Genomic DNA, 25,359 nt, shown 5'->3' with positions numbered 1-25,359 from the left:
AATCTGAAGTAGCCCTCACATCAACCCTCTGCTCGGCTCTTACTGTTCTGTGGATACATCTATTGTCCCTCCTCATGATTGAAAAGGTAAAGGCCCCCAGTTAAGTGGCTCCCCAGGGTCAACACTACCAAATGATTGATGTTCATGAAGCCATGCCCCCATAGTGTCCCTGACTAGCATTCATGATGTCATACCCCCAAATGTTCTCCAGTGTCCCTAACACCCATGATGCCATGCCCTTGTCCCTAACACTCGTGAAGCCACGCCCCCACCGTCCCTAACACTCATGAAGCCACGCCCCCACCGTCCCTAACACTCATGAAGCCACACCCCCATTGTTCCTAACACTCACGAAGCCACGCCCCCATCGTCCCTAACACCCATGAAGCCACGCCCCCGTCCCTAACACCCATGAAGCCACACCCCCATTGTCCCTAACACTCATGAAGCCACGCCCCCATTGTCCTTAACACTCATGAAGCCACGCCCCCATCGTCCCTAACACTCATGAAGCCACGCCCCCATCATCCCTAACACTCGTGAAGCCACGCCCCCATCGTCCCTAACACTCATGAAGCCACGCCCCCATCGTCCCTAACACTCATGACACCAGACCCCCAGTGTTTACCTTAGTGAGTTTATCCTTTCCTCCTCACACTTCCTCTATCTCACTTGGTTCTTAAGTCTCTTGGCAAAACTCTATGCAAGGAAACTCAACACTACCCTGTGATGTGCACACCTGTGTGGGAAATCATTTATGTGAAAGTTTATGTTCATTCTGTGCTTTGATCATGAAAGACGAGAATCAACTCTGTGACCATCTGTGGGGACTGGCTTACAGAAGGATGTGTGTGTTCACCATGTGTATACAATGGAGCAGCATGCAGTCCCGAAAAGTGTATCAGGATCTGGCTGGGAAACTGTTGGGGAAGGATGGGAGGGAGATAGTATGTGAAGTATATGCCTTTCATTTACTGTCCCCAAAGAGCCAAACACCCCCAGCTCTTTGAAGAGGCTAATCTCCTGAGTGAAAAGATACGTACCAAGGGGGAGATGGCTTGGGTGAAGAGCACTTACTGCTCTTGCAGAGGCCTTGAGTTCAGTTTCCAGCACATATGTCAGGGGGCTCACAACCACCTGTGACTCCAGCTCTAGGGGACCCACTGCCCTCTTCTGGCCTCTAAGGGCAACTACATTCAGGTGCGCACATCCACACACAGCCACACCAAGAGATAGACCAAAGTCTCCAGCCTTTGAGCTTGTTTTATTGATATTCATTAGCGAATAAATTTTTGTTGTTGATCTTGATGCATTACAACACACTTTTTGGTCGTGGGGTTGCTTGATGTTGCTCACCAGTTTATTAACTACACTAAGTATCACAACCTCTAACATGCCGGTTTTCACACTGGTGTTCCCAGCGCAAATGGGTGGCTCCTCTGAATACATGGACGGTCCGTTCAAAGGCGTGGTTGTCACCCTCCTTTGCTATTCTACCTACAGCTTTCAAATACATTCACATAGAAAGGTAAGTTACCTGGAGTGACCGCACACCCACAGCAGGCAGGAGAGCGGAGAACGTGACAAACCAGCACTCTCGTGTTTGGAGAATAAATAGTTTGAAATAGCGGGACTGAAGCTTGCTGCTTGGGGACCTTCTCAGAGCATCCTCAGTGGATATAAGGTGACCCTCACTCCATCCAAGGACACATCTCTTGCTGGGGGGAGGGTCCATGTGACAATTTCTTGTACACAGGCTGCTTTGCTACCTTTCGAGAGATGGCTGGGGGCAGGTGATCACGTGACACACAGATGGACAGTCATATTCAGACAAAAGTAAATAAATATTATACCTGGGGTGGGATATCTCTCTCTCTCTCTCTCTCTCTCTCTCTCTCTCTCTCTCTCTCTCTCTCTCTCACACACACACACACACACACTCTGGCTGGAGATGGAAGGGGGGGGGAATCTGATTAAAATACAGCACACACAGATAATAAATAAAACTGTAACTGAGTGGGTGACGGCAACAGGCCCCGCCTCTCACTTTCTCATTCTCCCATTCATAAGCACCTCTGATTTTTTCCTATGGACAGAAACGGGATGAGGAGACAAAGGGCTTGGGGGATGGGGAGGAAACTTGTTCCTGTTTTGAAACAAGGATTAAAAAAAAAAATTTGGAGTACGCCTTTAATCCCAGCACTAAGGAGGCAGAGACAGGTGGATCTCTGTGAGTTCAAGGCCAGCCTGGTCTATAAAGGAAGTTCCAGGACAGGGAAGGATACACAGAGAAACCCTGTCTCAAAACAAACAAACAAACAAAAATAGCCACTAAATGGCTACAGAGCTCAACCATGCTGCCTGAGCTCCCTTCAGAGGAGAGGCGCCAGCAGCCACCAGACCTGACCAACCTTGACCCAGGGTGCAGTGAGGTGCTGGGCACTCGCCCCTCTTCTCCACGGTGTATAGATTTGACAATCTTGTCCCCATCCCCTTGATCCTACTGTTGCAGTGATAACTGGTCATCCATCAACCTGGCTGTGACACTGGGTCCCAGAAATAAGCTATGTTATCAGCAAGTTAGTGTGCACACCGTTTGCATCTCCATGTCATAGAACCACCAGGAGAAATTATCAGTACTGAGACTTCCCTGCTAATAAAAATTTTAAAAATGAAAAAATCAGTCACACAGAACATAGAGGGACTGCCTGATGGTGCGTCAGAGCATAAATACATTCTTTTCAGGTCAGGCTCTGAGCCTGTCAGCTGATGACAGACACAGGGTGACTTCGGGTCACACCTGAGAACGGACAACCCATCAGAGCGGATCTTGATGAAGTTGGACCACCTACAACAGAAGAACAGCTCTCTGGTGGTGAGCAGAGCTGTGGGCTGTCAAGGTGGCCAAGGAGGCCAGCGACACAGGATGAGGATGCATTGTGGCCTGCGCCGTGCGGCGCTGTGGTGTGCAACCCGACAGTCTTATGCAGGATTCACCAGGTTCCTATCCATGGGATAAGAACACCCTTGGGAATTTCAGTGCTTCTTAAAAGTAAAGAAGAAAGGATGCCGCCTTCCCCCCGGGTGAGCTCAGGTGACATCTCGAGAGTGTAACCTTTTGGGCTATCCCTTCCTGCACAGTGGAAGAGAGCAGACACCAGGTCCCCAAGGCCTGTGTACACACCGTGTGGAGTTCTACTCTCCCCCCACGAGGCACAAGGTTGATTTGTCTAGCTCAGGAGAAGTAGACCTCAGAGGGGAAAGGGTGTGAGTGCTCTGTGGGAGACAGGAGGCGAGGAGCAGATAGAGGAAAACGCTGGTCTCCTGGAGGGCAGCGACCCCTGGCCTCACCGCAAGCTAGTCTGTTTGGGAAGCTTAGCACCCATTAAGATGCCCGAGGTGAGGATCACGGGGGCTCTCATCTGCACACTGGACCCAACCATGGTGGGGAAGCTGCGATTCCGTCGGATGCCACTGGGGCACCCCAGAGACAGGCCCTCGGGCACCAGGCCCCCAGGAACAAGAGCCTGTGCTGGCCCTGTGGCTCCACAGAGGAGAGGTCCCTGGTCCTCAGTCAAGGTGGGGATATGTGCTCGCCCTGAGTTCACCACTCTGGCCACCCCAAGCCTCCTGACTTTGTCCACGAGGTTGAGGCTGGAGACAGACACGTCGGTCTGGCTCTCGCTGCTCCTCAGGTGCTTCTTCTCCCTCACCTCCCTCAGGATGGAGCTGGCAGGCTTGGAGGCCAGGAAGGTGCTGTAGGGAGGGCTCGTGCACTTGAACTCGAAGGAGGGCGGGGAGGCCACGGGTGTCTGCATGGGAGAGTTTGGCGGGGTGGATGGGATCACAGCCATCCTAGGCGTGTGGGAGTGGAGGAGGGAGCCCCTGCCGGCTCTGTCCCAACTCTGGGGGTCATACACAGCCGCCGAGATGCCTCGTTCCTTCAGTAACCATACCAGTCCCAGGGATGTGCTCATGGTGGTTGTGGACTCTCGGATATTTGTGAAGGACTCCGCCAGGCTCAGTCTCCGGGGGGTGCATGGCGTGGCCACTGGTGTGGATTTCAAGTGGCTAGTGCTGCTACAAGCCGGAGCTGGGGCTGAGTTAAGGCTGAAAGAAAATGGGGTCTGGTTATTCATCAGAAAGACCACGGGCATCTTTGTAGGGATCAGTGGCCCTGCCTTCCTGCAGAGTGCACAGAGGGGTTTGGGGTGAGAGAAGCCACCCTGGTGCCCGCAGGTGCTCTGTCTGCATCTGCTCCTCATTTCCTAGGAGGGGGTCCCCCTTACATAAGACTGTGCTTCAATTAACAGGAAGCTGCACACGGTCCCCTGTGCTCATTCCTGGCAGGGGCATATAGAGCCCTCTCCTCTGGGCAAAGGGTGCAGCTCCACGGTCAGTTGCTGGCCTGCTCAGGGTCACACGTGAAGTGGCCCCACAGCTGTCGGGGCAGACCCTTCAACAACCAAATTACCCAGAATAGTTCTTCTCTCAAACCTCGATCTTCCTGAGATGCCAATCAGAGCTGTGCTGTGGGAGCAGCACAAACGGCCACGCACGGCCTTCACCCTCCACCCTCGCTGCTCACGCTCGTTCTTCCCTGGGATACAGTGGGGCGGCAAGGGCAGAGGACAACCACACCTCACGTGATCTGTCTGCCTAGGCTCTGCACGTTCAAAGCCCACAGAGTGTTTGGCCCTGAATGGCTGCAAAGGGAGCCCTGCCCATTCACCATGGCCTGTTGATTGGGGGCTTTGAGGTCACAGCATCTGTCGTCCAGCTGGGAAGGCCACCACGAGGCAGGGGAGCAGGGAGAAGCAGCATTCTGCTCACAAAGCTGGCTTTCAGGGAGCTCTGCCCTGCTTCTGAGTGCAGGCAAGCAAAGGAGAATCTGCTACCACCACCTCGTGGGACCCATGTCAGTGGTGGCCTGCTTTAGGCCTTAGCTGGAGTGGTCAGCTTCCCTAGCAACAGGCCAGCGGAGTGGTCCCCAGGACTTAGGCATAGCAACCTCTCCCCAGGAGGCCCAGGTACCCTGGGCAGGTACCAGCTAGAAGAAGAGAAGGAACAGAGCCCATTCTGGAGAAGGGGCCCTCCTCTCTAGAGAGAGACAACTCAAAGGCAAGTACCAGCTGGGGGTGCCAGGAGGCCCCACCTGCAGAGGGTCTCCCCAGAGGTTGTGGGCACAGGGTGGGGGTCGTGGAACAGCTCATCTCACGCTAGCTCAGGAGGGGAGACCCTGGAAAGTTGGAGCACTTGGAGAGACCTCAGCAGCTTCTGGGACCGAAGATGTGGGGTGCAAAAGGCACAGGGAAGGTCTCTACAAATGCTGACCGCTGCTGGAGGGTAAGAATGTTCTAGACTGCTTATTGACGCAGTCATCCCCAGAAAGGTTTTCAGGGGTTTTGGTTCCACTGCATTTCTTCCCAACTCAAGCAAGACAGTCCCCTCTTACTCCTCACTCCCAAGGCTTTCCTGGTCCCCAGTGTGGCCACATGGGACTTTCAGGGGAAGACATACTCGGGGCGGTCTGAGGCCCAGAGCTTCAGCCAAAAATACACTCAGTTTCACAAGTATCCTGTGACTTTAAAAATATTTTTTCCTAAACGACATCAGGCCTGGAAGCCAGCATCTCCCAGTGAAGCAGTGGAGACAGACACAAAGCAGAAATCGAGGGATCCCGTCGGGTGAGACCTTTGGTTAGGCCTTCATTAGTGTCGACACTCAGCTGGTCTGGGGTTTAGCTGGATTAGAAGTAATGATGGTCAAGGCCGTGTTAACCAGGCACAACCCCAGAGACACACCAAGGCCTTCGTCCCCAGGTTAGTGGCAGCCACACTTGCACACACAGCTCCTTCGGCGAGGCCCTGCAGGAGCAGGCTCCGTTGGCCGTGTGCTCACCCCCTGCCTTGCCCGTGGGCTCAGACTCTCTGCCCTACATCTCCTCTCAGCTCAACAGGGCATATGGGTGCTTCGCCGTCATCCTCACAAGACCTGTGGAGAATTATCCATAGTTTAAGGTGCTCCGTGGGGTGCGCTCTGAGCTGGCCCTTTTCACCTCCCTCCCTGACACCAGCCATTAACTCTGCCATCCTGTTTGACTGCATCACACAGAAGGTGGTGTGTGTGGGGGGGTCGCTCTCCTGGGTTGTGGGGGTCCATTCTCCTGTCTCCCTATAAGGCAGGGAGGGGAGCCATACGGCTGGAATCCAGTCAGATGGACCAACATCTCTCCAGATAGCATGCCAGAGGGGAACAAGCCAGAGCGGGCATGTGACTCCACCGGAGTTTTTTCACACTGGCCATTATAGTTTGGCTGTGAGAACAGTTCCTGGAGTCAGCTCCAGGGATGTGAGGACTTCCACAGAGCTCAGTAACTCTACCGTGAGAGCACTCCACGCTCCATTGCAAGCGTTGGGATAACAACCGTGCCGACTCATCCCCAGGGCTTGCGGAATGCTGGCTGCAGTCGGGAAAGGGAAGTCCTAAAAGTCCACACTGAGGACGGTGACAGCGGCTTTCCCAGCGGCCCCGACCCGACTCTGTATCTGAACAAACAAGGTTCAGAAAGAAAGACGGGACCCAGAATGGGTGGCTACAGGCGCCTATGCCTGTTGGACTGGGCTCTGTGTGTGCATGTGTGTGCACGTGTGCACGTATGCGTGTGGGTCTAGGAGCACATAGAGAGGGCAGAGGTCAACCTTGGGTATTGTTCCTTCGGCACCATGTACCTCGTGTTTGAGACAGTGAACCCCAGGGATCCATCCACCTGGGGTTGCAAGCACGTGGGTGATGGAGGTCAAACTCAGGTTCCCATGCTGTAATTGGCTTCTTCTTTCTTCCTTGACAGGTTCTCACTATTTACCCCTGGCTGACCTGGAACTCACTGTAGCCCAGGCTGGCCTCAAACTCACAGAGATCCACCTGCCTCTGCCTCCCGAGTACTGGGATTAAAGGCGTGCGCCACCACACCTGGCTCTTGACCTCCACCATCACACCTTGTGAGAAAGGACGTCCCCAACTTGTCCCACTCCCACGCGCCCCAGAGCCATGGTCCCTTACCTTGGCGTGACCCGAGTGAGCTCGTCTGAAGGGTGCAGGATGCGGCAGGTGGTGAAGGTGAAAGTGGAATTGGTCTGCGACATGCATTTCCCCGGGTAGTGCGCTAGATTGGGACGGAAGAAAACAAACATATTCCTTGCATCCAAACAAAGCACGATAAAAGTTCAAATCCAGCATGACCCTCCACAGATGTGAGAGGCGATGGGCTACCTTGTGAACTGGATCTGGGCGAGGAAGTCGAGACACCGATGTTCTGGACTGAAGGTGGTCCCTCAAAAATAACCATGTTTTTGAGCACTGGTCTGCAGAGCATCGAATCCCAGCTTCCGGCCCAATCCAGACAGGGTTCCTCATCAGAGTTCTGGGCCAGTAGTGGATCCAGTTCCCAGGGGATGGGGGAGGGCCAATGGGCCTTCATGGACAAATTTAGTTTTCCACCTCAGAGCTCAGATCTGCTTTCTTCCAGCATTGTTTGCTGTGTATTTCTTTGATAAGCAGGGGCCGGTGCTCTGCCCAGAGGGAGGGGTGGGGTGGGCAGGGGAGGTGCTTGGTACCTGGAAGCAGGCAAGGCTCACGAAGCTCCCTTTTCTGTTCACACAAAAAGGGGCTCAGGGAAGTTGGCTCCACTACTGTCCGCCTGCGATGGTCACGGTAAGAGGTGGCCTTGGCCGCCCCAACAACAACGTCCCGGAGTTCCAGAACCCGGTCTGGTCAGACCCCCTCTCCCTGCCCCACACCCGGTAGGCTTTCTTTCACATGGTCTCTAGGATTTCCATGTTTACTGGAACTGAACAAGGTGTTCCCCTGTGACCACTCTGCACGTTGTTGTTAGGGCGCTGACGGCCAAGGCTGCAGCAAAGCAAATCACGGGAGTGGAAGGACCATGCACCAGAAGCCAGCGAAGGGTCAGGGAGGCGGTCTCCAAGACGTCGTGATTGTCAAGGTCTTCCTAACTCATAACCTGAGCATCAGTGGGGAAAAAAAAGCGTGTGTGTGTGTGTGTGTGTGTGTGTGTGTGTGTGGTGTGTGTGTGTGGTATGTGTGTGGTGTGTGTGTGTGTGGTGTGAGTGTGGTGTGAGTGTGGTGTGTGTGTGGTGTGTGTGTGTTTGTGTGTGGTGGGGGGGTATGTGGGGGGGGTATGGGGTTGTGTATGGGTGTGTTGTGGTGTGTGTGTGTGTGTGGTGTGTGTGGTATGTGTGTGAGGTGTGTGTGGTGTGAGTGTGGTGTGTGTGTGGTGTGGGGGGGCATGTGGGGGGTGTATGGGTGTGTGTGTGTGTGAGATGTGTGTGTGTGTGTATGGGTGTGTGTGTGTGTGTATGGGTGTGTATGTGTGTGGTGTGTGTGTGTGTGAGATGTGTGTGTGTGTGTATGGGTGTGTGTGTGTGTGTATGGGTGTGTGTGTGTGTGTGTGTATGGGTGTGTGATGTGTGTGTGTGGTGCATCAAAACATATGCATGATGAAGTCACGAGAGGAGCGCCCAACTCACTGCCTTGCCCTGCAGCAGCTCAGCCCCCAGACACCTCCTAGAAACACAAAGGCTATGAAGATTCGAACTACTAGAATCTTCTTGTGGTAAGTTTTCTCTTGGGTTTGAAAAGGAAAAAAAGAATCTGGCTGTGCCTTAAAAGAAAATCGGAAACCAAATGAAGCAAACATGAAAAAAATAATAATAAGGGGTGGGATGGGCTGGAGACACAGATCGGAGGCAGGGGGATAATTCCAGAGCACAAAAATAGTGATGATGGCTGGGAGAGAAGGGCAAATGCAGTGCGAGCTGGCAGTGTGCCCCAGCTGTGTCCAGGAGGCCCAGGGACACCTGGGGTGGCAGTGTGCCCCAGCTGTGTCCAGGAGGCCCAGGGACACCTGGGGTGGCAGTGTGCCCCAGCTGTGTCCAGGAGGCCCAGGGACACCTGGGGTGGCAGCTGGCGCCAGGACCTCCAGCAGAGCCTTCGAGAGGCACAGAAGGAAACACAGCAAATGAGACAGAAACGGCCTTTGTGGGGCTGGAGAGATGGCTCAGTGGTTAAGAGCACTGGCTGCTCTTCCAGAGGACCTGGGTTCAATTGCCAGCAACCACATGGCAGCTCACAACCATCGGTAACTCCAATTCCAGGGGATCTGACACCCTCATGCAGGCAAAACACCAATGCACATAAATTTAAAAAAATAAATAAAAAGAAAAAAAGAAACGGCCTTCGTGAAACAATGACTTTAGTATTGGGTGCAGGCAGTGGCTCCTGAGCTCAGGTAACTGAGAACATGCTGCGGAAAATGGATCAAGCTATGAAGAGGAAAAAAAAAAAAAAACGCCAACAAAGTGGATCAAGCTATGAAGATAAGGCAACCAAACAATCACAAGTCTTGGACAGCGACAAAGTCCAGGAAAAAAAACAACAGGAAGCCTGAGAGGAGGGTTATTGAGGAAAGACAGACAGTGGAAGGAGTAAATAGATCATTAGGACAAAATGGTAGTAGGAGGAAACATTAAAAAAAATAATCAAGGCCAGGCGGGGTTAAATTTAGAAGTGCATCCCCATCTGAACATGTGGCCAGAATGTGCGACCGTCCCTCCCTAGCCCATTATGTGTACAGTCTCCAAGAACATTTTAGAGATGGAGTTGAATCAACAGAAGTAAAACCCATCACATCCAAATGGGTTTGGGAGATAAGAAAAGGCTGCTAAAAATTCATGTCCCCACTCCCCAGGAGCAACGGACAGCTTTGAAGACCAAGAGGACTGATTATCTGAAGAGCCAAAGCCGGGGATTCGGCCCCTCCACAATACCACAGGGATGTCTGGGAGCGCGGACTCTCGGTGTCACCACGGACTGCCGGGACGCAGCTGCGCCTCCCTTCCTTGGGACACAATATAGAGACAGTGAGTTTCCCCGGGAAGGGCTCTCCAGAGAAGCAAAACATTGAGCCCTGATTCTTGGCTTTAGGAAAAGAAGAATCCAGACATGAAAACACGCTCTGCAGTTGGGGCTTGGGTTCAAAGCTGGAGTTGCCGAGACCACACTGCACACCAAAGCCCTGCTCAACTGCAAGTCCAACTTTTGTTTACCTCACAGGCTTCATTCTGAGGGCACAAAGGGCAGGGCTTCTTGGAATGATACTCCAGCTTCCTGTGAAGTCCTTATTCTTGTCTCAGCCTGACTGGAAGGCTTCGGGCATCATGGGGACGGATAGATGACACACTTGATCACAGCCAAAGGCTGAGTGGCAGGTTACAAGCAGGGCCAAGGTTACTGTTGGTAACTAAGCAAGCCAGGCGCTTGCAGAGGTGGACGGACTCCTGTGCTGACTTGGGCTTTGTGCTCACTAAGACAACAGCCCACTCTGGTACCTGACCACATTTTAGATGGACATGGATTTTTCTTTCATTTAACAACTCTACGTTTAGCTGGTCTTTCGCTCTAGGTTTTGATGCTGATACAAGAACTGGTAAGGTTTAAAATCAACTAAGCCTTGGCTGTCAGAGACCCACAGGGGTGAAATAAAGAAGACTGGTGTACCACGCGCTAACACCGCCATGGCCAGCTGTGGGAGGGCGTGGGAAGGTCGAGGCTCACTTTGTTCTTGTTTGTGGTGTGGCCTGTGAGCTTCTGCTTGGAGTGAAGCTAGCTGAGAGGTAACACTACCTGCTTGCCTACGGCGAGGCGGCCAGGCCCCATGGTAGGTCACCCCTGACACAGTCCTGTGGCTCCAACAGAGTTGGGTGGCGGGGTGGCGGGGAGGGGATGTGCATACACCAGGGTGGCTGTTGCCCTGCAAGGTTGTTACTTCCCCATAGCCCAAAGCTCTCAGAGGAGAGGAGTATGGCAGACGCTCTGCTGAGCTCAAGGGCCCTGCGGGGACTTAAAGATGACTGGACTGCCCATCGGGCAGCCACATTTGGACAGAGATTTCACCCAGCCCTTCCTTTTGTCTATCCTCTAGGGAGGGGCAAGCTGACACTACACCGGATTAACCACTCTCCTCTCAGAACAACACCCGAGAAGCCAGCGGGCACATGCAGAGGCACTGAAGCCTGTTGCTGCAACTGGAGTCGTGAGACGTGGCACAACCCAGGCCATTTCATAGACCTTTGAGAGTGCGGAGACCCTGGCCACGCCACACGCTCTGCTATGTGTTGTTTTGAGACAGGGGCTCATGTATCCCAGGCTGCCTAGAGCTCACTGGACAGCCTAGGATGACCTTGAACTTCTGATCCTTCTGACTCTACCTCCCAAGTGTAGAGATTATAGGTGTGCACCACCACTGGTTTACAGTCATGAGGATAGAACCCAGGGCTTTGTGTACGCTAAACAAGTGAACCACATCTTCAGCCCCAAGATATGTTCGTTAAAGATCGCATAAATAACTTCTAACAATGTCAAAAACATTTTTTTCAAACGTATCTGGAACTCTTGAAAAAGGGACCCCATCTTTACAGTGCACAGAGTGCCTTCTGTGGGAAGTAGGCGCCTGGGGCGAGAGAAGCAAGCGAGTCCCCCCTTCCTTGACCTGACCATGTGGGTGTGAAGCTGCTGTCATGTGATTTGCACCCGCTGTGCACTTTCTATGAACTCTTTCTCCTTCCCCACCCTCTGCGCGAGCACACACACACACACACTTTCAGTAGTGGCCACCACATCAACAGTGGTACCCAAGGGTCTTTCCTACCCCCAACCCCCAAGTTGCTGAAAATAAAAGCTGCCCTCTTCAAACTGAACAGCCTGCCTGGCTTGAGTCAAGCCCTAAGCACATGACCGGTTTTTGTTTTTACAGAGTACCCATCTGGTAACGGCATTGTCCTGCTTGGGATGGGAAGGTTGCCTTTTCATGAGCCAAAAAAGGAGGCGAAAGCAATGTTTTAGAGTTCTTCCTAAAAAGACAAGCATCAGGGCATGGAAAAATGTTTCATAATGTAACAGCACCTGTGAAAGATCATGTATGAACCACATGCCCAATGGCCACATTCGTACAAGCACGGAGGGAAGGATGTGGCACAGTTAACCTGCGCTTTCCTCCGTACAGGGACATGGTCACACTGGTTTCAAATGAGACTATGCAAAAATGTTTTGACACACAGTCTAGTTATGTTAGCTCAGGCTAGCCCTCGAATTCATAATCCCCACGCCTCAGCTACCTGAGAGCTGGGGTGACAGGTAGCTTACCACCAAGATAAAAGTGGTTTTAAACTATGAATTGTTGTACTTTAGTGACAAAACTTTCTAAACTCTTAGCTTCTGGCTTCCCTCCATTCCCAGTTTTCTCGATTCTTGAATGTTTCTTTTAACAGCCCTAGTCTCGTCCTGTAGCTCTGTGAAAGCCCCTGGCTCCCAGCCTGTTACACCCCAGTCTGGTAGATCTTCTGGAAGTTTCCATTGTGGAGACTGAAAAGAATCATAAGATCTTTTTCTGGTTCTATACAACTGACGTTTAGTTCTTGTGAACTTAAAAATTCTATTCTCACCATAGCAAACTGCCTGTTATCTGTTTAAACACAAAAATGTGTATGAATTAGGAGATGAACCACTTCCTAACATCCTGCAGAGAGGGCAGGGACAACTTGTGAGCGCCTCTAAGGTATCCTCTGGAGGAAAAGAACGTTTTAGAACATGGCAAAACTGTCAAAGGAGCAAATGCAAAACTCTCTCTGGGTCTTTTTCTACTAACAAGGCCAGAGCACACGCTGCTGGCTCCTCATCCTCCCTTCCGGGGTTGACACGGAGGTCAGGAAGAATCCTCGCCTACTTGGGCAGATTGGAGAGTATGCCTCCCATTCTTCTCAAGGGGGTGGCTGTCGTCTGTCTGAACACCCCTGTATGCTCATAAAGTCCTCTCCACATGAGCAGGGCCACACAGGAGCCTCAGCAAGCCACACGGCAGCTCTAGTGTCCTGGAGGGGAGACACTCCAGTTGGCTCTGCTCTCTAAGTTTTAGGCAGGGCCATGCCTGCACTGTCCCTTTTTGAGGAGTCCGCTCTTCCATTCCCTTCCTTCACTGCTCTACTTCCGGTTGCGGATGGCCTGCTACGCTCAGTTCACCAAGTGCTCTTAGAAACAGCCCTAGACTTTCTTAGCATGCTCTGACCGAGTGGGTGTGAGCAGACCACTCACTCTTTAAGGACTCAAGGATGCAGAGTCAGGGCTGAGAAAATGTCCCCATCCCATGGGGAACACGGAAGGCACTTCCCTCTGCCAAAGACACCAGGTCTATGAGTCAATTATACCGACCTTCCCTTCCAGACCCACTGGGCCGGTTTCTTCATATAAGCTATGTGCAGCCTCCTCTGTGGACAGGGGTGGGACTGAGTGTGACAGAGATTCAGGAGGGCTTGCTCTCATGGGGCCCCCCCGCTCTGTGACTGAACTGAAGGAATGTCTCACTGGCCAGACTTCTTCCCATGGCGGGCTATTCTCTTTATTCCTTCACTCCACGTAAGCTCCTGAGCACAGCTTGGATCTGTGTTTGGGTAAGGAAGTGGTACAAAGGCTGTTTCCTGACCTCTGCCTCTGAGAACAGAACTTCTGAGGTCTGTTTTGAATGAGTGTGATTTCAATGGTCTACACTGATGCCAGGATCTTGGGGCCCAATTGTGAGTCATGTGCACTTCGGGGGTCACAGGTGGATAAAGTATGAGCCAGTCTCAGGGTATTATCTCCATGTATGGCAGTGACAGACAGACAAACTGACTTTTGACTTCATCTCTGGTGTTGGTTTAATCTTTCCTTCCCCTGTGGGTCTTCAGGAGATTCAGCTGAGCTCAAGCCTGAGCCTCTCCCACCAGCCAGCTACAGAGTGGACTAATTAACCCTTTTCCTCATGCAGACCATTCCCAACCATGAACTAAAACAGAGTGCCAGGGACCCGGCAATGACTATCCTGAGAAAAATGTGCTTCCTGTGTCAACTCAGGACATCAAACAATCATCAAAATAAATAAAGCTATGACCTAAAGGTTGTTTTCAGTGGTCCATTTTAATCTTCTAGATCATTCACAACACAACAGCATGGAACCAGCCTTCTCAAAACATGAGATTAAGGGGGGAAAAAATCACAGGATGCTTCAAAAGGTACATTAAAATACACTAATGAAAATGTTTACTAGGTGAGTCTTCCTATTCTTGGCCCATGCTGGTACCAACTGTAAGGAAGACTGTCAACTGCTTTCTGATTCAGACTTCTGCCCTCTGAGATGCTTCCAAGCACACAGCAGCTCTGGGAGCTCAGGTGTCAGCGCTGGGCCAGCAGAGACCAGGCCAGTGGGACATAAATCCCAAGACTGTGGAGCTCCAGGCCTTCTCATGAAGACCCATCAGCCTTTACCCACACTCCCTGACTGTGCATAAGGAGCATTTGGGGTATCCGGCTTGTCTCGGGGTGGCAGAGTCTCGTGCTCCCACTCCTGACAGCAGAACAGATCGGTCATTTCAGTGGAGAAAAGGAGTCACATGGCTCTGCACACCTTCCCCCTGCACAGTGCTTCCAAAGAAGAGCTTCCCACGAAGAAAACAAGCTCTAGAGAACTCACTGCTCAACAGGACACCTTTCCTGAACGACCCTGAACAACTGATCAGCTATGCTGGGAGCACACACCTTGAGCCTGACCTTTCTATAGTTTCTGCTCTACATGTGTTTGACTGCCCTCAACTCAAGTTGCTGGCTGAACATACTATAAGGTTCCATTAGGGGTGGGGCATTAGGCCAGAAGGTCCACTGTCACAGGAAGGGCAGAGGCTGGGCCTCGCGTTCTTATAACCAGGGCTCTCACCCTCTGACCTCCCACACAGCTCTGGGTGCACTGATTTTATTCTTTCTGAACAACTTCCCCCCAAAGCACCTGAGGGGTGCATCTTTCATCTTCCGGGATGGGCATTCCAGCTATAGGAAGGATCTATGTGACCTCTGACTGCTATCCTTTCTCCGTGGCAGTTAGCCAGATGCTGGTGCTGTCTGCCTTCAGATGGGACCCAGTGTTGACAACAAATCAAGACTCGAGGCTGCAGCTAGCTGTCCTGTCCTTTTGTTTGTTGAAACAGAATCTCACTATGTAGTCCAGATCCTCCTGCCTCAGCTTCCTGGGAACTGTAAGTGCTTGGATTGTAAGTGTACACCACCAGGCCTAATTGAGTGTGTAGATCTCACAGGATGAATGCTCATTCTCTCTATACCCTTCACTTGGTAACTTACTTTAAAAACTCAAAACATAAATGGTTGTGATACACCTCTAAAGTTGACATTTAAAGAAACAGTTGGTTCAAGTCAAGCCCCTTGACCACAGCTGTCTGCAATTAACCTGGGGATAGGCAACACCATGAAACCCTGGCTTCGTCCTGCCTTGGATTGCATCGCAATGTTGTGGCCTCTACAAATTAAAATTATGAATCAGAAAGGCAAACATCCTTTTTTTGCATCTAGTGACTTGGGGATGTCAAGAGGATGACAGTATTGGGGTCACTCATCTCTTCTCTCACACCCTGAGTTCTTTGTCTTCCCAGGACAATGATCTAGGAGGTCCAAGAACAAAGCAAAGGGAGCATGTGGATTAGCAGTAACTACATAATGCCCCACAGGTCCCAGGAGCCCTGAGCACAAACTTCCCACCCCAGTGCAAGAGGTTTGTGGGTCACCCCGTACACCCATGGTCACACTGCTGGTACCTGGTGGTGGGACAGGGGCTAGCCAGAGCACCTAGCATCCTCTCTGTTCAGAGATGACATCTCTTACAATGTATCTGGTTAAAGAGTGTCGCTGAACACTTGAATACATGAAAGTATCACAAGCTTCACAGAGCTGGCATGGCCAACAGGCACCATCTAACCATCCCCTGGACTTCTGTCTGATTTTCATACATCCTACTGCCTCCCACTCTTCATCATTCCCCTAAAATTGCTCATCTTGCTCATTTTGGAAATCCCAAGGTGATATGGGAAAGGGCCATATCAGAGTCAGGGCCGGATGGCCGCTACAGAATCCAGGAGCACCTGTTCTCGGGGCACCATATCCCACTTTTTAGCAGCCTCTCCTGCTCCCACTTGCAGGGCCCTGCTGGGCCACACACCTCCATTCCAAGATGGGCAGAGGTGCCTACTTGTCACAAAGTGGAGGATTTGGTCTCTGTTTTAAAAACAGAACCTGACGATGGGCAAGCTTTTCCCTGTCACCCACACAGACGAGCGGAAGCTACAGACACAGAGTTACTACGGATGGTGCCAGGAACAGAGGTGAGCAAGGCCCAGAGCTCTGTGTCCGGGAGAGGTGTCAGGTTTACAGGACTGATTGAGGCGCCCTCACCAGACCCCTCCTCCTCCTCCTCCTCCAGGCCGGCTGGCGCTGGCGGCTTGTGCATCTCCTCTGGGGAAGCCTGAGGCTGGCTGGAGTGACTTCTGCTGCCTGAGACAGTCCTGAGTGCTCGGGACCTCTCACCTGAGGTCTCCGCGTGCTGAACTGGCGTGGAGGTAGCTAGGCCCGTGAGGGAAATGTGGTCACCTGTGTCATCTTCCTCAAAGTCGTTAAGGCAGTACACTTCATCCAGGTCAACGTCCAGGGTCCGGAAGCCCTTGGTGACCACACCAGGACGGGGGTCCAGGATGCCCCCAAGATGAGGTTGGGCCAATTGCTGCCAGTGGTGAAGCGTGGCTGAACCTTGTGGGAGAAAAGAGAGAGGGGAGGAGAAGGGGGTTAGGATGCCAGCTGGAGCAAACGTTCCCCACCCTCACACCTGCGCTTGCGTGGGCCTGTGGGAGGGCCTGGAATAGAGCTCACTTGACCCTTGCAACTGGACAATGGCGCTATCCCCCTGCCGTACCAGGAGGGGGCACCACTGTAGAGAACCAGCAATTTCTAAAGGAAAATACATGCTATACACTGGGTGCCAACGTTTGGTTACAAGTGTTTAGAGCACCCCAGGCCACACTTAACACACTATCATCCCTCTGACAGAAGAGGGTGGAAACGGCCAGACAAGAACCACAGGAAGCTTGTAACAACACGTGAGAACACGCAGGGACCAGGAAGCCACGGGACACTCCGGTACAAGCCTGCAAACGGAAGTTATGAAAAAAGAGTAGCCATGAAGGAAGGGAGGTGAGGGCAGGGTTCAAGAACAAGGTAAGACGTCACAGAGGCCTAAAGCTGTGGAGCCGTCTCCAAGGTGACACTGGACCCTAGGACTCAGGTGACAGCCTGTGGGGTTTGTAATAACAGAGTGTCCCTGATGACCTCAGGTGTCCCAGGCCTTCTACCAAGAAGGTGCACAGGGCCAGGAGTGTCTGGAAACCCTGGGTGCTGAGGAGCTAAGTGATATCTCAGACAGAAAGGTGGCTGGGGTGGGTGAGGGGCAGCTCAGGCCTTCAGTGCTTCCAAACACCTGGGTCCTCCCACTTGCCATGGAGGTCTGAGAAGGATTCTGAAAATGGACGATTTCAACCCCACTTAAAATGAAAAAGCAAAGAGCACACTTTGAGTCCTAACACCCTCAACACCCCTTCCAGGTCCATGCCAGTTTTAAGGATACACATTTCATCCCCCTTAACAGACTTGGGCCTACTGAACAGAATTAAAAAAAAAACAAAACAAAGAAAACAAAAAACAACAAACAAAACACCCTCTGTGAGCAAAAGGAAAAAACAAAGCAACAAAGAGGTTTTAAAAACCAAACAAAACAACATATTCATGTCTGTATGGACTCCAGAAGTCCTTATCTTGGAACAAAATACAAGTTGTTTTTGGTGACCACAACTTTGGGAGAAACAAGGATGCTAATGCCACCTAGTGGCAGAAATCAGGGGTGGAGCTAAGCATTCCAGTGATCCCCAGAGTCCCCACAGGCAGAAGACTCAGCTTCAAATGGCACCTGCGCTGAGACCCAAAAACCATCCTTAAGGTCCATATCTGTTGAAAATCAGAAGGAAATCGCTAACCAAAAGGGAAATGCGTATGCCAAGAACTTCAAAAGTGCCACTGTTTCATAAATGTTCATATCGGACATGACAGTATGATGTCCCTGCGTGATTTACATGCACGGTGTTGATGGAGGACAGCAGGCTGAAGCACTATACTGTAGACCGTCTATATTGTCGACTCTCAAGACAAGGTTTCTCTGTGTAGTCCTGGCTGTCCTGGAACTCACTCTGTAGACCAAGTTGACCTCTAACTCGGAGATCTGCCTGCCTCTGTCTCCCAATGCTGGTGTAAGCCACATCCTAACTTTACACTGTAGCATCATCTGCAAAGCAGGTTGTAAGTAGTTACATACACACATTGTAAGGGTTTCTTTGACCTAGCTGCAATCCAAATGGGACTTGGGAGGAACTCAAGACGTGGTAGCCTCACGTGTGCGAGACCTCCACTACACAGAGATGACGCAGGAAGAATATCAGAAGGGCTAGGGAAACACACCAGCAGTGTGCAACTCAGAGACAAGGCTAAACTATGGAAGGATTGGCTGCCTCAGTTTCCCCTCCCTGTATACTTTGCTGGCGGGAGATGAGATGGAAGACAGGCCTCTGGCAGGCTAACCTCTCGTTTTCTCCACTGGCAGCTCACTGAATAACGACAGCTTGAAGACTGCCTTCTGCCTCTGCTTACTGGCATCTGAAATGATGGCGCACGAGCTCCACATTCCAATAGAAACTCCCGGACTCTACACACAAGCACAGCAATGCACGCCTCAAACTCCCCAGGAGGGACTCTCGCCCACTGTACAAATGGGAGAATGGAAAGTTCCTGAAGCTGAGTGACTGAGCCAGTGCGTGGGCCAGGAACGTGAGCTCAGTGGCAGCAGGGGCTGGTCATCAGCTGAACAGGTGGTGTCAGTGACCCAGAGCAGAACTTCCAGGTCGGTGTGCAGGCCCAGCAGGAAGGCCCCACACCCACGCCACCTCTGACAGCCCCTATCACACTATCCAGTGCTTTCTCACAGGCCACAGGAAGAAGCCATCCTCAAGGCCAGCTCGGACACCCACCCCTGCGTCAGCTTACCATTCATCAGGCACTTGCTGAGTGTCGGCTACTCTCCATTTCACAGATAAGGACAGTGAGTGTGGGGAGAGAAAGGCACTCGCCAGAGGTGGTATTAAGTAGCAAGCAGCCCATCTGGGATTAAAATGAAGGCCTCTGGCATCTACTCCCTGGAGCTCTCAGCAGAGAGACCCCCCACCCCCACATGAACCTCATGAATCCAGCCAATAGCAAGCCCAGATGGCGGCTGCGGATTGTGGGACAGGTGCTTTCAGTCCCACAGACCTGAACACTGTTTCATCCTTAGCTGTGATTTCAGTTACGTCAACAGTGGGCCTCAAGAGCACTTGCTCTTCCTGGCTGGGTCTGAGGCTCCAGGTATTCAAGGAACCCAGCACCTGAGCAGGGGAGGAACACTCACTTCCATGCCCCAAGCCGTTCTGAGGGAATTCCACCCACCTCCCGGCTCCACCACCCCTCCCTGCAATCTTCCTGACACAGGAAGAACAGTTAAAGGTGGCTGAAGCAGCCCTTACCCCAGGCGAGCACAGGCCGCCTCTGCCCTCTCCTTTCTCAGTCTCACCCTTCACCCTGGCTTCTTTCCTGCCTATCAGGAAGTGGGAAAAGCACTGGGCTACTGACCACTTCTCATCACCTACTCCGTCTGAGACTCCTCCCACCCACACGAGAACACGCTGGGACAGGCAGAACACAGGAGAAGGACTATTGCCCAGCTCAATCTTTCTAAGACAGACATCTCTTTTTTTATCTTGAATATCCTGTTCTTTACTGGCAAGATGGTTGAAATGGGAAATGGAGAAGTAGATGGAGGACACTGATTGCTTCAGTGATGTTCCCAGACAATGGTCTCCAGGGACCTCACCCCAGGTGCCTTTACCTGGACTGCTAGAGATCAAGGATATTCTATCGGTGTCTCACCAGGCCAATGGAAATGCGTGTGAGGACATAACCCCAGCATAATGACGGTTCAGGGGTCAACAGCTGTAGCTGGGCCCTTCAGACGCAGGTGGCTGAATCAGGGACAAGTCTGACATTCTTGTTTGATAGCTATATGCCCATGTTACAAATAAGGGAGATGGCTCAAGAGGAGGGCTAACTCACCCAACACAATGACAGAAACTGTAATCAGGGACACAGCTACACTAACATCCCATCTTAGAGCCAACAGTGATGCAAATGTTGATGTGGAGGGGAAGGAGGAGAGAACATACCAGTTGTCCTCTAAACGCCTAAGAAAGAGTCTGAGAAATACAAAATGAAGCCAAAAGGATCCATATCACAGGGTGTGTTACAGGCCACAGTGATAAGACATGACTTTTTAATGGTAGTAATTCAACTTCTTGGGGGGAGGGGTGCAGGATGCCACAGGTGAAATTCATCTTACACACAAGTGGAGTTTCTTCTTACTCTTGTCATAAAAATAAAGGTACAAAGTTAGAAGAAACAAAGATGAATTGGTCAAAATTAAGTTTTCAAAATCTCATCCTGCAATGCACCTGAAAAATGAACCCAAAACATATCATAGGTCACCCAGTGAAACACAGTTAAGTATGGGAAGCGGAGAGATGGTCAGTGTCTAATGAACTCTGAGAGACAAAAGAAGAAAAGAAAAGAAAGGCAGAAATAAAATTGCAGAAATGGAAGGTTTTATTGAAAGGAAACCAGACATAATTGGAGGTCAGAAAACACACGCTCACACTGAATAAACAATTAAAAAGAGTGAGCCGCCCCTTCCCTGGAAGCTAGGAAGGACCTATTGCACAATTAATTCATCGTTATTAAAAGGAAAAACCAAAAATAGCCCTTCTTCTTTCTTTGGAAATATAGGGACTGCGACACATCGCATGTCTTTACTAATCATGGCCTCAGCTTGAGGCTGCCTGTTCTGCAAGGCTGACACCACCCCCGAGGCAGCACAGACAGAGGCTTTTGAGATGAAAATAATTGTTGTCCTCTCAGGTACAAGTCTGTACCTGTGTGACAGAAACAAGCTGTGGCACTGAAATGTCAGGATGAGTGTGGAGCGTAATTAGACTGAAGCATCCAGAGACGCTCCTTAGAAGGGACAGTGATAAAAGCTGAGAAAACACAGATGTGCAGACATCTGGCTTCACATAAAAATGCGATGCGTGGTTCTAAAGCAGGTCTTCAACTCACATGGGCTTCACACTCTAGTGGGAAAAGCAAGGGCAGTGCACACTTGGTGGCTCCTGACGAGGCCACGGCTTGGGGAAACGTGGGGCATGCAGAACAAAGGGAGAAAGAACGGGGAGGTTTTCTAGGAGCCCCTGGTACTAACTAAAGAGTGAAGCCCCGCACAGGGGTTTGCTGCGCTCGAGGGCCGGCCTCCTGTCGGCCTCCTGTCGGCCTCCACACTGCAGATTGCAGGGCCTGGATCACCTCCAGAAAGCCACAAATCCGAACATATGAACACACACAACACTTCCACGTGGCTGGGGTGGTACTCACGATGCTTGGCTTGTGCTATTTGACAGTGAAAGTTCTGAGAAGCCAGAGCATTCCTTCCCAGACCTCTGGGTTGATCTAGAACTGGTTTGCTGTCGTGAGGACAAATGGCCACATTTGTCATGTGGGCAGCCACGGGGAAGGGTCTGAAGCTGCACACCTGCCACTAGGCTGGCTCCTAAGGCACTAAGGACAAAAGGAGAGACCTGTGGGCCACCTACGGTGGTTCCACTGTTAACAGAGGCCACCTCAGAGGAACTCAAACCAGCAGCGTGGGTGGCTATCTCGAAAGAAAAACGAATAGGTGTGACAGAGGTGGCTGGCTTTCCTGTGGTGGATCAGGGCCCACAGTGAGTCACAGAGGAGGACAGAGAGGGGCCGTGGCCCCTGGGGGTCACCTTCGAGCGGCTTCACGATCTGCAGCTTCTCAGGCAGGTAGGAGCGGCTGCTGAAGGACATGCCGGAGAAGCCAGTGAACTCGGAGAAGCGTGAGTGTGTGCCCAGGGACATGATGCTCTCGGTGGGCGTGAGTGAGCCGCTGTGCAGCTCGCCCTTCTCAGCCAGCTCACGCAGCTTCCTCTCCTGCTCCTCCTCGAAGAACCGCCGCTCAGACAGGTAGTTCTCCCGGCGCAGGGACAGCCGCCTAAGTGCCGTCTCCAGGTCGTGGGAGCCCGGGGTGCCTGGGGTGCCTGGCTTCTTATTGCGCTCCTCATTCCTGGGGAAGACAGGAGGTAAGTACCTAAAGGGCACTGAGGACCCCTCGGGGCAAGGCCACTGCCTGGACAGGAGATGGTCTCAGACCAGGCCAGCCAGGATGGGAGCGGACACCTGGAGGAGTTACTTCTGTGGGCCTGAGCTGACTTTTCTTAGAGACAGATGGCTTTATCAGCATGAACTGAGAAACTGCACATAAGCAAATTTGTGTTTTCATAACAATCTCCCTCCTGGTTATAAAAAGGAAGACCTTTTGTAGGCTGCTATTCCTGGGTACTAGAGGGGAGCTGATTCAAGGGAACCCCCTTTTTGCCTCTTAGATGAAAGGGCTTGGGCTCTCAGGTCTCAGTGAAACCATCTCTGATCTTGGGTAGCCCTCCGTAGGGCTCAACTGATCCAGAGTGCCTGTTTTGGAAGTCCGAGGGCTGGGGTGCACAGGGCTGACAGGAACTGACTATCACCAAGGAGACCCCACAACTGACAGCCCTCTTCACCCCACCTTCTGAAGCAAACCAGAGAGCCTGGGTCCTCCTCGCCCTTTCCAGCATCCAAGCCCCCGAGGGGCCACAGCGATGATTCGTGGGGAGCAGGATTTGTTAGTTTCCCCCTTCAGCATGTTGTGGAAGAGCATGCTTTGGATATCAACTCGAGATGTCCCTTTTGAAAATACCAGTGCCGTGGATAAGGTGGGTAACTGGGATGTAGAGAAGTCTCTTGGATGGTGGCTGAGTCTGAATTCAATGGAGCTCACTTCTCCCCTCCCCACAACAGGAGAAAAGCCCATTGCTCACCCCAGGTCAGCTGCCTCAGTTTCCAGGAGGATGCTGTTGGTCTTGTTGTCAAGGACCACGTTGCCAACATCGCTGCCGTAGAAGCTGGAGCGGGGGGTGCTGACGCAGCTGGACAGGAGGGAGTTCATGGCTGAGGACTGGTTGGAGCCGGGGATGTTCATAGGGGAGGGGGCCAGTGATCTCTGCTTGACCACCTGATTGATGTTTCTCACGGTCTCGAAGACACGCTTCTGGTGGCTGGGGAGAACATGGCAGCCATGAGCAAACGCTTCAGGAAGAACCTGGAGCTAGCACCTCCACCTCCAAAGAAACACCTCAGGGAGCCCGAGTGGCCTGCTGACTGAGGGCTTCACGTGTTCCTGAGAGTGTGGCGCCTCCATCACAGTATGGACTGGGGAGATGCGGTGCCCAAAGGCTCAGCACTAGGTTCTGCCACCCCAAGGGACACTGATTGTCACAGATCCGAAGCCTGACCTGGAAATAACAGTCCTCAGGTATTGCTTTTGTCTTTAGTATACTTGCTTCTTTCAGATCTACACCAGAGTGCAAGCTCCACAAGGGCAGTGCTAACCGCAGACATTTGCAGAATGATTATGTGTAACCATTCATATAAAAGAAAAAGTAAAACTTCAAACTAATCTGAAGTTTCTACCTTGAGATGATAAATACCCCACTAGGCTATTTGTAGAAACTACCATTTCTAAGTGCAGAACCCATAGTTTGATTTGAATGTGTCTTCTTTTAAGGAGAAAAGGGTGGGTACATTTCTGGACTGGCTGCTTCCCTGGGGTGCCAGGTCTGTACACACTCTGAAGTCACCAGGACACTAGCCACTCAGTCTCATATAAATTCTGTCTCAGGAGTTTGGGGGGAGAGAAAACATGGTCCCCAGATTCCTTCTAAATGCTCCAGGGAGGTGAAGCCTGAATCTGGCGTTAGGAGGGGAGCTGTAGACCCCAGAGTCCCCAGAAGGAAACAAGCCTGACCCACACCATTGAGGAGCCCAGGTCTCATTACTGCGGATGGCTTTCTTTGCTTAGAGCAATGCTTTCCATGGGGAAGTGGAGGTTGGCAGGGAGACACAGCCTCCTTCCCACTTCCCAGAAGCTCATCCAGTAACTTCTTTTGTTGCTTTGGTGGGTCTTTTGAGACAGGGACTCACTCACACAGGCTGCAGTTAAAGACAGCCTTGAACTTCTGACCCTCCACTGCACCAGGTGCTATGAGGTGCTGGGACAGAACTCAGGGCTTTGTGCATGTTAGGAAAGTCCTCTACCAGCTGAGCTACAGCCATTATCATGAGAAAAGAGCAGGAAAAGGTCAGACATGAGGTTTCATCTCTCTTAACCCGACAGGGAGGACCACAGTTGTGGCTGGTGGTGGCTGAGGTCCACATGTTAGGTTATAAACAGAACCAGTCCCGAGTCCGTTTGTGGGAACTTGAAATACAAAAACCATGCAGTCATACGTGATGTCTGGAGACTCTGGCTCTTCCAGCTGCAGCTCCTTACGCATAGTTCCCTCAATTTCTGCAGCCAAGGAGTCCTGGGAAAAGACAGAAGCCGTGTTGAGTGAGCAAGGGCATCCATTTCTACACCAGGGCTGAGGCCAGAAGAGCCACAGGGAAGAAATAGGTGGTCCAACCGTCTTCAGACTTCTTGCCACACAACACAAGGCTAAAAGCATTCTCCACAGAGAGAATCTGCTGACCCAAGGCCAAGGCGGGTTTTGAGCACACAGCATCTTTGGGTGAGAGTGAACAGCCCCTTACACTAATATGGCTGTGTCTAAAAGCTAGTCCATTCAAGGCTTCCTTGGCCAAACTACAGAGGTAAAATTGTGGCTACAGTACAGGACGGGGAACTCGAGGGGGCACAGGAAAGTGTGTTCAGAACAGCAGGAACAAATGTAGCTCTAAATATCTCTAAGCCTTCTGAAATGTCCTACATGGCCTCCCAGCCCCCACAGGTCACACTAAGCTGGGAGGACCCCCCAGGTCTGCAGTCCCAGCTCCTTAGGACTAGGACACCCAGGAGGCCAAGGCTGTACCTCCGACTCCCAGGCAGGCACCCAGCTGCCAAGGGCTCTCTGGCTCTGCAGGGCAGGGTCCCCACCTCATGGACTAAGTCACGCACACTGCCACCGCGGTGCTTTCTCTGGAAGCTCCTCACCCCACCGGCCAGCCGCAGCACCCACCTTCACCATGTGCTCAGGAAACAGGACTGCTTCTCCCAGCAGGAACGCCGTATTTCTTCGTTGTAAACACTCCCTGCCCACCCGTCACTTCTGACACTACTGCACCCCATCCCTTGCACATGTCTATCTCTCAACCCCTTAATTCCTACTAGTTTTCTTG

At 51.8% G+C, this 25,359-nt stretch overlaps 1 protein-coding gene and 1 long non-coding RNA gene across 18 annotated transcripts in view; one reads left to right on the top strand and one right to left on the bottom strand.

Moving 5' to 3' along the window:
* Positions 1 to 1,245: 1,245 nt before the first annotated feature.
* Trak1 (trafficking kinesin protein 1) overlaps positions 1,246 to 25,359 on the bottom strand; it is a 179,326-nt gene continuing 155,212 nt past the window's right edge. For 7 of the 17 annotated variants that reach the window (XM_076577392.1, XM_076577393.1, XM_076577398.1 and 4 more), the window contains 6 exons: positions 24,472 to 24,548; positions 23,004 to 23,240; positions 21,897 to 22,213; positions 16,345 to 16,695; positions 7,063 to 7,165; positions 1,246 to 4,110 (listed from right to left, as the gene is read on the bottom strand). In XM_076577392.1, the coding sequence (XP_076433507.1) occupies positions 3,348 to 4,110; positions 7,063 to 7,165; positions 16,345 to 16,695; positions 21,897 to 22,213; positions 23,004 to 23,240; positions 24,472 to 24,548 (1,848 nt within the window). In that variant the 3' untranslated portion in view covers positions 1,246 to 3,347. Of the gene's footprint in view, positions 4,111 to 5,901; positions 5,995 to 7,062; positions 7,166 to 16,344; positions 16,696 to 21,896; positions 22,214 to 23,003; positions 23,241 to 24,471; positions 24,549 to 25,359 lie in introns of all 17 variants that reach the window. The other 10 variants (XM_076577399.1, XM_076577386.1, XM_076577391.1 and 7 more) reach the window with 4 other exon arrangements.
* Positions 10,211 to 14,007, top strand: LOC143274378 (uncharacterized). The gene is made up of 2 exons (XR_013053013.1): positions 10,211 to 10,507; positions 13,880 to 14,007. It is a non-coding gene; the product is annotated as an uncharacterized LOC143274378 (long non-coding RNA).

The sequence above is a fragment of the Peromyscus maniculatus genome, chromosome 7 (assembly GCF_049852395.1).
Source record: "Peromyscus maniculatus bairdii isolate BWxNUB_F1_BW_parent chromosome 7, HU_Pman_BW_mat_3.1, whole genome shotgun sequence".
In the NCBI taxonomy this organism is placed as follows: domain Eukaryota; kingdom Metazoa; phylum Chordata; class Mammalia; order Rodentia; family Cricetidae; genus Peromyscus; species Peromyscus maniculatus.
The sequence above is the reverse complement of the archived record's forward strand: the minus strand, read 5'-3'. Positions and strand labels throughout refer to the sequence as shown.